Genomic DNA, 15095 nt, shown 5'->3' on the forward strand with positions numbered 1-15095 from the left:
TAAAGTATAGTTTATATTGAGCAAGCTAGCCTTTAGGTAGTATTTTTACTTGTACTATACGACTGCAAAAATAAATAAATAAATAAATAAATAAAATGTTGTTCCCAATTACTTTACCTAATTCAAGCACTTTTTCCAAATTCTGAGTGAACTTGAAACACTTTTTGATATGCTTTTCCGTTTTGTTGGAATGTGACTGTTTGTATTCCTTAAAACAATATTTACAAGATACTCCTTTCCCTTTTAAATTTGAAAAGTTCAAAACAGGTCCTTTTTCTTAACCATCTTGCAGCGGTTCAGTAGCCTACTGTCCATAATATTTACTTACAATAAATGGAATTAGATTAAAGACAGTTATCCATAATGATCTTAGTGATGTGTCACATAATGATTTCGATTCCACAACTCCAAGAATCGTGTATTCTCTAGGAATCGACTAGTATCAGGATTGAATGATTCCAGTGTCTTGGGCATCAATTCTTTGTTATTAAATCTTTCTTATGTTAGTGTTCTCATTTTAGCTTCACAGTCATGTGAAAGTAGATAAAGAAAGTAGCACAATAGAAAACTATAGTGTCTCAAATGACGCTACATCTAACAATAAACTTTTTTTCTCACTGGAAACCTTATAACATTTAAGAACACATTTATCATCAAGAAATACACTCCAGCTGTTTGATACATTCAGTAATAATTTTACTATCAATAATCATTCTTCAATAATATTCAGAGATTTGACAGGGATTATAAAGTGTGTTACATTACAAAGTGACGACCTAAGGACAATGTTTTTTATACCACCTTAGCACTAACAGCTTTTCAACATGGTGTGTGTGTGTATGTGTGTGTGTGTGTGTGTGTGTGTGTATAAATGATAAGCAGCTCCTTTCCTTTCGTTCTCAGTAATAGATGCATGTAAAGAAAGGCACTTCTCTCTTCTTTCCTTTTGTTCTTACTGATAGATACAGTTGTAAACATTTACTAAATTTTAATATCAGGAGTATCTTCCCATTCCTCTATTTTAGTTGGTACATTATAGCAGTAAAAACTTTAAAAAAGTACTTTCTTCATAAATGCCCAGATTTAAAACTACTTTCCGCAAATTCCTGGGCAAATGCTCATTCACAAACGTCCTGCCCATTGGGAATTTGCCCAGCCCACATCACTATCTGGACTCCAGCATCCAACATCACTATTTCTCTGCTTTCAGCTCCTGACGAGTAATTGTTTGACATTCCTCCACAGATATTCAAAAATCTCACTGAAAGTGTCCCCAGTAGAGTTCAAGCCATTATGAAGATAAAAACTGGACACACCCCATATTAATATCCACTAATAGATGTCCAGATACTTTAGATCAGACGGTATATTTTATATCAGCTCAAGATGCTAAAATGCTGCAAACCATCACTGTCAGCACAAATGTGACTATATACGCCAACAGTGGCTCTACAACAAGGTCCAGGAGCTGACCCAAGAAGAGAGAATGAAGCTCAACATGAGAGCCAAACTGCGGTGTGGGGAAGGAGGGAGGCGAAGGTGGGGGGGGGGGGGGGGGAGACTTCAAATGCTGTGTAGGGGTGAGCAGAGAGATAAAACAAATGTGTCTAGTGTGAATGGCTGACACTAGAACACGAAAACAGAGCATAGCATGAGGCGAAGGCCAGAAATGAGGAACCTGAAATCAACGTAAGAACTGATGGGCCAGGACTATTGCCACTGACAGGTAAACACCTGAGCCAATGGCTCTGTCATATGACGCTTTGCGAGCACCCTCCATGACTGTGTTGTGTACTTTTCCACTGCAATAGTCACATCAGTTCATCTGCATCCAACTTTATGTCCATTGGTGGGGATACTAAATCCCCCCCCCCCCCCCCCCCCCTCCAGGAAAAGCCGTTTGGGGCTGAAAAGTGCCTGGCCTCAGCCACGACCAGATGCAAAACCCGAGAGCGCATGAGATTACTCAGCAGAAGATCAACCACCACAAGAGACAATAGTGATGCAGATAGCTCTTCCAGAGGGGCAGAAGATTATGAAGGATGGGGTTATGGTTGTCTGCAGGTACTGGTGGGGGGGGCAAAGACTCAACCACTGGTGAGCAGGAAGAGGAAGGCACTGAGTCAAATTTCAGGGCTGCACATTGGCTATCTCAGTTGGCACCCCAGCTTGCAATGAGAGGTAGGACAGTAGAAGGCATGCGGTGGGAGAGGTGCTCAGCCACAGTGGTGCATACTGCCACAACTGCCACCCATCGGACCAACACTGTTGCAAACATCCCCACTGCCTGGTCAGCTTGGAGATGGAGGCAGCAGGGGTCCCACAGGTCAGGCAGCAGGAGTCCCACAGGTCACAGTCGCAGCTCATTAGAATGACAAGTCAACTCCTCCCAGCCAACTTCCATCACAAACATATGCAAATCTTTTGTGGCCCATCACTACATCCGGCAGCCAGCCTTGCTGTCAGCTGGAAGACCAGGCTCACATGGCAGCCCAGTAAGGAAATCAAGGTGGGCTGCAAGAGTCTAGGACATGTGACTCAAGGTGCCACAAATCCAAAAGACCCCACAGCAGGCATCCATGCAAATGAACACTTTGCTAGACTGCACACATGAACCAATGTCAGCCAGTACATGGCAAGAAAACTAGATAGTGCATCATCACAGGACAAGGCAGAGACATACTTCTTCACATGGAAATGTGAGGACTGCAGCAGTCAACATCGTGGAGAACAATTTGGCAAAATATAGAAAATGTGGCAAAGCAACCACCAACAACTGCACGCTACTCAAAAAGGTTCCCCCGAAGTTAATGTGCATTGGTTGATTGTCAGCCAGCAGACAAGACGCCACACAAAAGCCTTCATGCTAGATGTACCCCCTCCCTCCCCCCTCGATCACTCAACAGCTTTGCTCCTCTGTGGCAAGCATGAGGACTCCCTGGACAACTTTGAGTTGATCCCATAGGGGGAAAAAAAAAAAAAAAAAAGAGGTACTCAGGCCATCTCGTTTGGACAGCTCAAAGGATTTTCCAGAATAGTGTGTCAGCGACCATGACCTCCCTTGTGACATCAAAGGAAAATCCTGTGATGTCTGCTGTAAGCATTGTCCAAAGAAAAGACTAGAGCCTCCTATTGATCGAAATTCGGGTAGATACTGGCCGGCAACCGCAACAGCACATCTGCATTTGCATGATGGGTGCTGGACCGGTAATGAGTGTCATAACTATAATTACTGAGAAAAAGCATACCTCTGCAACCAGTGCACAGTCCAATATGGTAGCTTAGAGCAAGTACCAAATAAGGAAACCAGGAACTTGAGGTCAGTGATAAGTGCTTTATAGGGTGATTTTTCCTAACCGTGTGCAAACTCTAGGAATAGATCAATGATAGAATACAGAACAAAAAAGGTCTAATGAACTTATGTCCAGGAAAGCATGTTTTCCTTGCTAAAGACCATTTATTCAATCATATTTTGTTACAGAGACTGCAGTCTAATACGCACTGTACAATGTGGTCACAGTTACAGTATGCATGGTTTCCTCCTAGAAGGTCGTACTGTTCCTCATAGGTCATGCTCTAGCGCCCTCTCCTGCCATAGTTATTTGTAATGTTGTGTCCGATTCACTTCCCTTGCCAACTCACCTTTTAGTGGATGTGACACAGCATTGCACACAATGGTTCTGTGTTCAAATCAAGAGCTTGCTGACATGGTGTTTACTTACAGAAAGGCCAATGGCAACAGGTGGCCGACTGTAAGGTTTTATCAGGAGACCTATCCCTGGTGACAACAACCACAACACTCAATGTTTGCAACAAAGTTTGCAACAATGTCATTCTGAGACAGGGTTGTTTCAGGAAGAAGGAAATCATGAAGGACATACTCAAAATATTTAGACACCAGACTTGAAGGAAAATGTGATTAACACTGTGGAAGGTGACCATCGTGTCAGTACCAGGCAGTTGGCCCACCAGTACAAGGTAATCCAGATGGCCGTGTGGAACATTCTCCATGACAATTGTCACTATTCTTATCACATACAGCATGTGCAGGGCTTACTAGTGACAGACTTTCCACATCAGAAGCAGTTTTGTCACTGGTTTTTTCACCAGGCAACTACGATTCTGGGATTTGTCATCCATCCTATTTACAGATGAGGCCACCTTTACACAGAGTGGTATCTTCAACTTTCATAACAGTCGTGACAGCAAATCATCAGCATCAGTGCAACCAGAATGTGTGGGCCAGGATAACTGGCAACTATACTTTGGGACCAGTCTTCTTTCCACGTCACTTAACAGGCCGGAACCATGGGCATTTCTTGCAGGTGACTTTGGCTCCCCTGCTGGAAGAAGTGCCATTGATGATTCAAAGGATTATGTGGCTGCTACATGATGGTGCTCCAGCACACTTTGACTTTAACATTCAGACACATCTCAGTCATTTCTTCCCTGGTTGATGGATCAGACAAGGGGGTGCAGTTGCGTGGCCTGCTCCTTCACTGGATCTCAATCCATGCAGTTTCTGGTTATGGGGACATCTCAAAAGTATCATGTATTCAGAGCCCACTCCAGATGTGGAGACACTGGTGCAGTGTATTGATGTTGTCTTTGACACTGTTCAGATGCAGCCCATCCAATATGAACATGTGCGACAGAAAATACTGCGGCACGTAAGTGCATGCGTTAAGGCACATGGCAACCATTTTCAACACTTACTGTAACTGTGGCTGCATGGTAAAATGTGTATTAGACCACAGTCTCTAACAATGTATGATTGAATAAATGGTCTCTAGTATGGAAACCATGCATTCCCAGACATCAATTCATTAGACTTTTTTGTTTCACATCCTCTCATTGATCACTATCTAGACTCCTTTTCCACCTGCGAGTAGTTATGTTGAGCCTTGGAAAGCATGTTGAAACCTAACTGCTTTGTGCCTTCTGCATACCAATGGGATAGAACTGCACCAATATCATATGGAGCGCATTGGCAAACAGGGTTAATGGTTCACCCAGCATCCTGGAAGCCAAACAGGGAGCAACAAACACTGCAGACCACATGCTCCTAATGGCTTTTTGATGAAGCCATTTAAGAAGATGACAAATGTGCACAGTCTGGGGAATAAATTTAGCACAATAGGAAATCTTGGCCACAAAGGACTGGAGCTGCTTCAAGTTCTTGGGTGCCGCCAGGTTGACTATGGCTTTAACATGAGTCAGGGATAAGACCATCTTTGCTAAGCAAGTCCCAAAAAATACACCTTAAAGGAGAGAAAACTGCATTTTTCCAGTTTGCAACAAAAGTCATTCTGCAAAAGGCATTGCAAGACAGCCTGCAGATATCAAAAATGTCCCTCACATGTAGAACCTGCTACCCAGATGTCACAGCATTAGTTAACGCAAAGAGCAAAACACTGAATCGAATGCTCCAAATACTGTTAATAGATTAAACCGGTAAAGCTCTAACGTGACATTGAGCACCAATAAATTCTAAGAAGCTGCATCCAATGACAAGTGCAGGCATGCACTGCGCAAGTCGATGCAGGATAAATACTGGCCCCTGAACAATTTTGCCAACAACACTTCTGCCCACGGAATCAGATACGAATCCACTACATGTCTGCTTAAAATCAGCGTGCAGCTGCACAGCGCTGCCTAGTTTCTGAGCTACCACTAAAAGTTTGTCGTGGGGTGGGGGGTGTTGACTTGATGAAATAGGAGAAATGACACTGGGGTCCTGCCAGTGCTACAATCTGGCCTTGCCCTTATCACATGCACAGTGAAGGGAATGGGGCAGGGGATGACAAAATTTAGGTATCGTCAACAGCAGGAGGGAGGTATGTGCCTCAGAATTTTCTGCCCGATCCAAGAATTTTCAAACAGCTGGTTGAACAAGATAGTAAGAAATCCAAACATGAAAGAGGACTGATTGAGACACTAAATGTACTTTGTTAACTACTGGAAGCCAAATAACGAAAACGCGTCCAACCAAAACTATTTTCACCAATGGTGAATTTACCACTAACAACATAAGTTACTACTCCACAATATTATAATGTGCAGAGATTGTCCCCTCAAAGGAATGCACTGATTACTGTAGGACACAATCTGACATAGTGGCTTTTGCCCTGCAGTGCAGCCCAAGAATCTAAGATAATTACGCTGGCCACCACTCCTGTGTCTACCTAAAACTTAATTGTTTGGATCCTCTACCAATGTAAGCAGAATACAATGGGACATGCTTAGGGGTGTCAGAGACAACTTCCAAGGACAGGAAGAACATTGGTCCTTCGATGACAGTCCCACAGTTTACCAGCTGTCACAAACCACTGCCAAATGGCCTATTTTTTAGCATAGTCTACATGTGGTCTTCTCGTGTTGGCTGTCTCATCAAACACACACAGAATGACATTCACGTCCCAAGCAGGAATTATGATGCTTCGACTGATAAGTAATGGCCAAGCACAACGTGGGCTGCACTCATCACTGCACTCGAACTGTCAATAGTGTCAACACACAGGGTCTCATTGGAAAGCGAGGCCACCTGTATCATTCCACAGGGCACCAGGGGCCATTTACCATTGCACATCTAACTTTGCAACCTACCAGTCATTGGTATGCATGTCCCTTCCTGCTCCAGTAAGTTCATTTGATTCCACATAGTAACTTCAGCTAAAGATAGGTTGGACACAGTCAATGCCATAATTTGGACCTTCAGGTCAGGTGTTAACCAGACTGTTTCTCTTTCTGCAGCTGTGAGTTCATAAGAGTCCACAATCTGAGCAACTTCAGCTAAAAAAGGACTGGACAAGATCAGCGCTGTAGTTTGGACCTCCAGGTCAGGTGTTAGCCAGATTGTGACCCTAACTAGCAAGTCTAAATATGATAAAGCACGCACATTGGATACACTAAAAGCAATACTTTCACAAAGACCTAGCAGGTTGACAATCCATGCTCCATATGACTGCCCAGGGTGCTTGTGCTGTTGGTTAAACTGTAACCGTGCTGCCACCAGTTGATTTTGATGACCAAAGTACTGTATGAGCAATTAAAAAAAAGCATCAAAGGTAGGTTTCTCAGAGTAAGTAGAGGGCATGAAATTCTGCACGATTTTGCACAATCCTGCACTGCTGCACAATGACAACCAGATCAACTATATGCCTTACCTGGCAGTGCAGAAAGAAATGGTGTAGGTAAATCTCCCTCTTTTACACAAGCTTGTCACAGCTAGTGAATCGTGCTAGAGGTGATGGAGAAGAAAGCTTCTCTGCCAGTGCCTGGCCTGCTATCAGGGTAGCACGAGTAGGGAGCAATTCCACATTCCATGTGAGTAGTTCTTGCAACTGCTTGTGCTGTAACTTTTGATGCTGCTCCTGGAGGTGCAACATATGAATAAGAGCATTCTCTGAATGCCACTTTATATCTGCACATGGCATTGCAACATTACAAACCATCACTATCAGCACAAATGTAACTATATAAGTTGATAGTGGCTGGACAACAATGCACAGGTGCTGAACCCAGAAGAGGGAATGAAACTTGACATGTGGGTCAATCTACATGGTAGCAGAGTGTCCAAACACTATGTACAGATGAGCACAAAGATAAACACAAATGCAACGACAATGAACAACTGACAATAGCACACAAAAACAGTGCACAGCAAGATGCCCAAGTGCGAAGGAGCTGAAATCAACCAAGATCTTCCAAGGCCAGGCCCATCACCACTGACAGTGGCTCTGCCCATGCCATGCTTTACATGCACCCTATGTGACAGCATTCTATACTAATTGCTGCAATATCCACACCAACTCATCTGCTTCCACATTCAGTGTCTATCGGCAGGGATACTAAAGTGTATACGTATTTGGAGGAGGCGGGTGTAGGATTCTAGTAGGAGTCAAGAAACGTAAATTTTTGATGTAATAAATTGTAGAATTCATAGAATTCATTTGCTTTCCTAATATTTAACAGAGTCAGTCTGTCATTTGTGAGTACCTATAAAATAAAATTAACATACTGGAAACAGAAGCAGCGCGAAGCAGCTTTGTACAATGGGAGCAAAGTGAAGGAGGTGCTACAGAAAGGAGTGTAGTGGAAGTGGTAGAATTTCCATTTTGAAACACAAATAATATTAATGTTAGCAATTTATGGCCAACATTTTGTAAGATACAGTATTCTTTCACACAGTTCATGAAAAACATTTACTGACACTGAAATAAAAATAATCAGTTTCTTACCATTTTCAGAATTGTGTTTATCCCAATTTCAGCCAGTAAAGTTTTTATTCCATTTGTATTATCACCTGTAACATAATTCAGTAATGGCTCTCCGTGTTCAAATGTCTCAACTAGAATGTCAGACTGAGTAAGATTCCATATGGGCACAGGAAATTTCACTGTTGGCGTAGTTGCAAAATTTTTTGCAAATCTTTCCAAATTGTGGGCCTCAACAGTCATATCAACCTAGAAATAACAAGACAAATCTATACTTACATAGTGATTAATGAAACCTCAATTGAAGAAGAAAGAAGATGAGGAGGAGGAGAAGAAGAAGAGGAACTAGAACTTTATGATAGCTACCACAGCAACGTAGTATACACAAAATATTAAATGAAACATAGAAAATACATTATAGCAATAAACAGTGAGTTGCTCTGAATAACTTAACTTTCTTCCATGCAAATTTTGTTAAATAAAGTGCTATATGTAAAACTTTTGCCAATGTACATTATGTGTCACAAATTCAGAAACAGAAGAAAAAAATATGAGTCGAAAGTGTACACCCCAGCAGTCATATGACACCTGCTGCTGGATAAAGGAAGCCTCCAGATATATCTATGCAGTACAGGGTGAACCAGAACTCTGTCAACAAACTGTCAGAGGTTGTTCAGGGATACCTTCTAAGTATTTTGGTATGATGGTCCCAAGGTCTCCAGCAGCTCATTAGCGAGCAATAATGTAATGATTTTTTCAGTTTGTTTGCCCAGTTACATTCATTTTTGAAAAAATACATTCATATCACTTAAAAAGCCTGTAATATGCAATCACCAAAACATACAATACAAAAACAGGATTTTGTTTCTCACTCACTATGCACAGCTGATGTGGACGGTGTCATTGCGAGGACGGCTCAAGTTTATTTCTTTGTGACACACTTCCCATTGCATCCAATAAAACCATACACAAGATGTGTGTTTGCCAACTCTTCAGCTGTAGCTGGTGTAGTACTGTGCGTGCTCGGCAGACCAGGTGACGGCAATCAGTGACCGAGCTGTCCCTGGCAGCCACCTTGGGTACTTGTGGGAGCACCATGTGGATGTTGGCGTGCACTACACTTGCTGTAGTGGCCTGACTTACATCTGCTATAGGTGGTAAATGTAGTAACCAGTGGATTATTACACTCCTCTTTCCTTGCAGACGAAAAGACCAGGCATCACTGTCCAAAATGCTGTGACTGAAGAGCTGTCCATAGTGTCTGTGGCAGCGCCATTGGCTGCAGCCAAATGTGTTAGAAGTTCCTGATTCACCCGGACTGGCGCATACAGGCAAAGGTGAGAGGGACAAGGGCACCCATACAGCCCACAGAGCAGACTCTGAGTCAAATTGCGGGAAGGAGCAATGACAGACAGGCAGGAGTCACCTCAGTGTCAGAGTCCATAACAAGGGGCACAACACCGGCAGCAACAATGGGGGAGGGGAGAGGCTCTGGTGACAGGCTGTGGCACAGGGACCTGGCTTCCGTCCCCGCTGATGGTGGTGCCTGCTCGGCACAGTGACAAATACTGGGACTTGCCACAGGAAGCAAATCTCTCATCAGTGCTAACAAAGCCCCTACTGCCAGGATAGGTGGCCACTACCTGACTAGTGCAACAGCTGGAGTGGACAGGGCCAACAAAGAACTAGGCGTTGTGTCCACAGACCAAGGAGGGGGTCCTGCACCCATCCTGAGCACCTTTTCCAAAATAAGACCTTCAAACTGAAGGGCATGTTGACAAATCTTATCTGGTGCTGAACAAATGATCACATCTCTGATTATGATGTCCAAGACTCCTGAGACTTATCCGTGATGAACCAACACTTACAAGTAAGGCCATGAAGCTCAGCTGCCCCAGCTCGACACTACTGGTGCGGCTGTTTGCAATATTGGTAGAATTCAATATGCACAGTGACCACATGCATATGCTTTTGGTGATAGGAGGACAGTAAACTACAAATACTGTCAAAAGAAAGGCATGCTGGTTTCTTGCACAGGAGGTAAGTTAAGCAGTAACTGATATGTATGAAAGAGCTTAACAGAAAAAAAAAGTGCTTTACACACCTCCTTGTCAACTACTCAGAATGTTACAAAATGCTGGCAAATTCCCTTCTAGTAAGCATCCCAGTCTTCTGCAGTTTCATCATAGTGTGAACAACTGGCAGTTGAGCCTGGGTCAACATAGCCAGCAGTCATTCCAATACAGCTGTATGCACTTGCTACTGTTTCAGAAGTGACTTGAGTAAAGGCTTCATAAAAGAGGCAATTGGCAGAAAAACCACAGACCCTGAAACACATGAAAATTCAACCCTCACTCGTTGCCGCTTGTGTTCTAAATAGAAACACATGGAAATACAAGGCCTTAAAAGAGATACAATTTATTGGGTCATGGAGTGACAACAACAAGAATAGGGTGGAGGTAATTACATGTCTCGAGAACATTAACAACTGATGGTCCCAAGGCCAGTGCATGTCCTCATAAAGATGCTGTCCCCATCACATGTCACTGATGTAGTGCTGCGCTCATGGTGGACAAGGTGATGGTGGCTGGTGGTCTCGGGTACTTGCAGCACACCGTTTGAATGTTGGCGCACATTGTGCTTGCTGTAGTGGCCTAACTTATGTCCAGTGTGGGCAGTATGTGGAGTAACTCACTGGTTACTACACCTCTGCTCCATATTCATTCATGTCATAATTAAATCTTTTTGAATGAACAACATTCGGGCCATACTGGAGACATCAGATTATTCAAATGCTTCTTTGAAAATAGTTTATTTTCTGGCATATAGACAATGTGGTTTCCCCATTGGATAGAATGAACTATTGCTTTCATCTTACAATCTGAAGATGAGTGGGGTGGGCAAAACTGGTAATTTCTTAATGAAATTGTTAGTGATTTGGCCTGAAAAATTGACTATCTTCAAAACAACTTATTATATCTACCACTCCTGTTGGTTTCCCGATCTGTGTGTTTTTCTGCCTCTCCTACAATTCACAACAGACATATCTTCACTGTTACTTGAACATCTCTTCAGTTTTTTAGTAGTTTGTACATTAAAAGTACAGCACTCATTGAAATAATTCAGAACTGTTAATATACACTGACAGTAAACTTCTCTTTTGACACACACTGGAGTCTTCATTTCAAAATGCTTTGGTTTAATTATTTTGCTATCCAACCAACTGTTCTCTTCAACTGCCCCAAACATTAGAATTCACATACTGCTTCAATTACATCAGTTCTTATTTTTACAATCTTGTATCTTGATATGCTGATAAACATTATTTTACTCTAATTAAAATAGATTTAACTCCTACATCCAAACTACTTCTATTAAGCTCTTTAACTCATTCTTGAACTTCATCTGTACTAAAGACCCAATGCTATTAGCAAAATGTCAGAGGTTCAGATGTATTTAATTAATACCTATTTCTTCTTTTTTCCCTTGTTTAAGAATCTAAAAACTACCTGTAAGACTGATGAGAAATTAGCAGAGAAAGGAAAATTCAGTCAAGAAAACTAATCGACTACGAAAAACAATTGCTTGCCTTCAGGAGGTGAGACATGTACTACTGCCAATACAAACAAATAAAAGTAAAAATGGTACACTTACAAGCTTATTCTATAATATTGAGATCTGATTACTGTTGTGGCCAGGGGAGAAGCGACAATTCCTCCTCGTGCTCACAAACCCTGTCCTGGAGTATGCGAGCTGTGTAAAACAGAAGACCTGTTATCTTTGAAAACAGCATCACTGTTGGGGAACAAACATTGTACCATGGTACGCCCTCATCACCCAAAATGGTCATATAATCCTTCGCAGTAACGCAGCCTTGCAAGATGGCTGCCCAAATCATCATCGAACTTCCGCTTGTTTCACTCATGAGACCTAAACTCAACCAGAAGCTGGAAGCAACATGAAACAAGACTCATCCAGCCAAACAACTTTCTTTCATTGCTCCACAGCCCAGGTTTTATGGCTTCAGGTCATCTGAAATCTGTACCCATCCCACTCCCATAACACACCTGGCTTGTCACCATTGATGCCACCTCCGTCTACACTAAGATCTTCATGCTGCTGCTGAATATTACCTCAGACAGCACCCACCTGATTCCAAACCTATGATGTCCTCCTTGCTCATCTTAACCAACTTCATACTTATCAACAACTACTTTACCTTTGAGGGGCAGACATACAAACAGACCAGAGGCACAGCCATGGGAACCAGGATGGCTCCTTTCTATGCCAACCTTTTCATGGGTCACTTGGAGGGAGCTTTCCTGGAATCCACAAGTCTTCAGCCCGTGGACTGGTTTAGATACACTGATGACATCTTGGCCATATGGACTCATTGATGAGGCTGACCTGTTAAAGTTTTTGGAATTTCTAAATACATTCTACCAATTAAATTTCACATGGCCCTATTCCAAATCTGAGGGTCAGCTATGCTCTTATGTTCACAATAAACCTACTAACAGCAGTACTTACATTTTGACAATTACCATCCTTTCCATGTCAAATGTTTCCTCCCATATAGCCTTGGTCTTCGAGGTCAATGTGTTTGTTCAGTTGCTGACTCTATAGCAAGATAATCATTCTCACTTCAGCATTCACTGAACTTAATTACCCCAACAGCTCTTTCAAAAGTAGATTTCCCGAACCATCACATCCAAGCCTGGTACTACTGGTCCCTCCAAAAAACAGCTTAGAGTACCCCTCTTATTACTCAGTATTATCCTTGTCTTGCCATTTTGCCCACCACACCTAGAACAGCTTATCATTGCCCATCTAATCTCCAAAATATCCTGGTCAGATCCTATGCTCCTTCTGCACCCATTTCCCTACCCTACAGCTCCTAGCCCTCTTATCATTCCTGCTGTAAGACTTACCCTATGCAACCTCCTACCACTGCCTATACCAGCCCTGTAACTGGCAAAAGATATACTATCAAAGGGAGAGCCACCTGTGAAACAACACGTCATGTAGCAGCTGTTATGTAAACACTATTCAGCTGTTTACATCAGTATGACTGCCATCAAGTTTTCAGTTAGGATAAATGGACAAAGAAAGAGGGTGCATATTGGCAACACACAGTATACTGTTGTACAGCATGCTCAAACCATGGCTGTCATGACCTCAGTGCCTGCTTCACCACATTTGGGATCTGGATTCTTTCCCCAGACACTAGTTTCTCAGAACTCCGCAGGTGGGAACTGACATTACGACAAGTCCTTGGTTCTTGTAACCCACCTGACCTTAATTTATGTTAATTTCTTCAGTTCTGCATTTCTTCTCAATAGCTACTTCTTTCTTCACTCCCTTTCAGTTTTCTATGTCTTTTATTTTCTGACCTATCTATTTTTCTCCACCTACACCTCTGCCATAAACAATGCACTTAGCTTTCCGCTCCTATTAACTCTTGCACAATGTTTTGTTAGTAATCTCTGTCTTCCTTATTATCTTATCTTCCACCTCTTAAGCTATCAGGTTTACAAATCTCATCCAGTGCAGCCTCAGTAATCAGTAATTCCTTCTCACCTTGCCTGGTAAGTCTCCCCTGACCCAAGGTTCTGGACGACTTCTTCGAACTCTTCCCATTTTTTAAACCTCAGCAGGCCTATTCTTCGCCCATATTCCTTCCCCTTCAACCCTCCTACCAGAAGGAGCCACTGGCTCTAAAAGATTGCAAATTTCCTTAACGTTTATGTGTGTGTGTTCTCCTACTGCCATTTGGTTAATAGAATTCTTTTAAGCTTTTGGTTAATAGAATTCTTTTAAGCTTTTCAGTTACATTATATTTTCAAAAATTGGTTATTTTCATTGGTACAAAGTACAATTATGTAATAGATATCTGGATTTGTATAAATCAGCATAGAGTCTTTAAACAGCAGCATTTCAAAATTCAGCTATATTTATTCAACAATGAAGGCAGGAGACAGTGGAAGTCAGGTTGATAACAGGTTCCTCTCAATCCTAAAGAAGGCATTTGATAGAATTGCACAGTGAGGTAACAGGGTACAGGACTTTGAACTGGAATGTGGTGTACCTGGACACATGATCAAGTTAGTGTTCACACAGCCAGGTCTACAGCTCACTTCATGGAGTACTTGTCTAAAGTATATTGTATAATACTTTAGAATTTCATTCATTCAACTCACATAAATACGAGATATACATACATTGATCTTAACTAGAATGGAGCCTCTTCACAATTGCTGTTCACAGGCTTGGAAAGAGCTGGCTGAAATTCATGAACTTTGAAAGCCGCTTTGTCTCTGGTCGAACAGTTGCAAGCTGGTTGAAGTGGGTGTTTACGGTGATTATTATCCTGTGGAATGTATCCAAGGTATCCACAGTGCTTAAGTATTATCCAATGCCACAAACACAGTTTCCTCTACAAAATACTGGTCTGCATTAGTGAAATGGTGGTAAGTGATGGGAAGGAAAACCATTTGCACACTATGTGTATGCCTTGTGGAGTTATTTAATACAGTGAAAGGGCCATCCCAGAAGCATTTGTACCCAAACAGTGTTCAAGATTATTGCTCTTATGAGAACAAGTGATACCTGTCTGCTGGGTTCGAAGATCATAATTCCTTCCAACAGCTGTCAGAGAAAGTGAAAATATCCAGCCTTGCTTCTGGTGTCTTGGCATAGCCTCCAATCTATACATAGCACTGTTCCTAGAAATGACTATGGACCCCAGGTCTCGAGATAAGTGGAAGACGTCCCACCTAAGACTTTAGTGATTCTGCAGCAATAAACAATAATTGTGAATCTGCGTACAAAATAATAAAAATGTCATGTGACTAGAGCCTCCTGTCGGGTAGACCGTTC

General features: G+C 42.3%; 1 protein-coding gene across 2 annotated transcripts in view; it reads right to left on the reverse strand.

Moving 5' to 3' along the window:
* The window catches only part of LOC126175521 (uncharacterized aarF domain-containing protein kinase 2-like), a 121680-nt gene that overhangs the window by 19452 nt on the left and 87133 nt on the right, over nt 1-15095 (reverse strand). For both annotated transcript variants that reach the window (XM_049922348.1, XM_049922347.1), the window contains one exon: nt 8241-8465. In XM_049922348.1, the coding sequence (XP_049778305.1) occupies nt 8241-8465 (225 nt within the window). The remainder of the gene's footprint in view (nt 1-8240; nt 8466-15095) is intronic.

This window comes from Schistocerca cancellata, chromosome 3 (assembly GCF_023864275.1).
Source record: "Schistocerca cancellata isolate TAMUIC-IGC-003103 chromosome 3, iqSchCanc2.1, whole genome shotgun sequence".
In the NCBI taxonomy this organism is placed as follows: domain Eukaryota; kingdom Metazoa; phylum Arthropoda; class Insecta; order Orthoptera; family Acrididae; genus Schistocerca; species Schistocerca cancellata.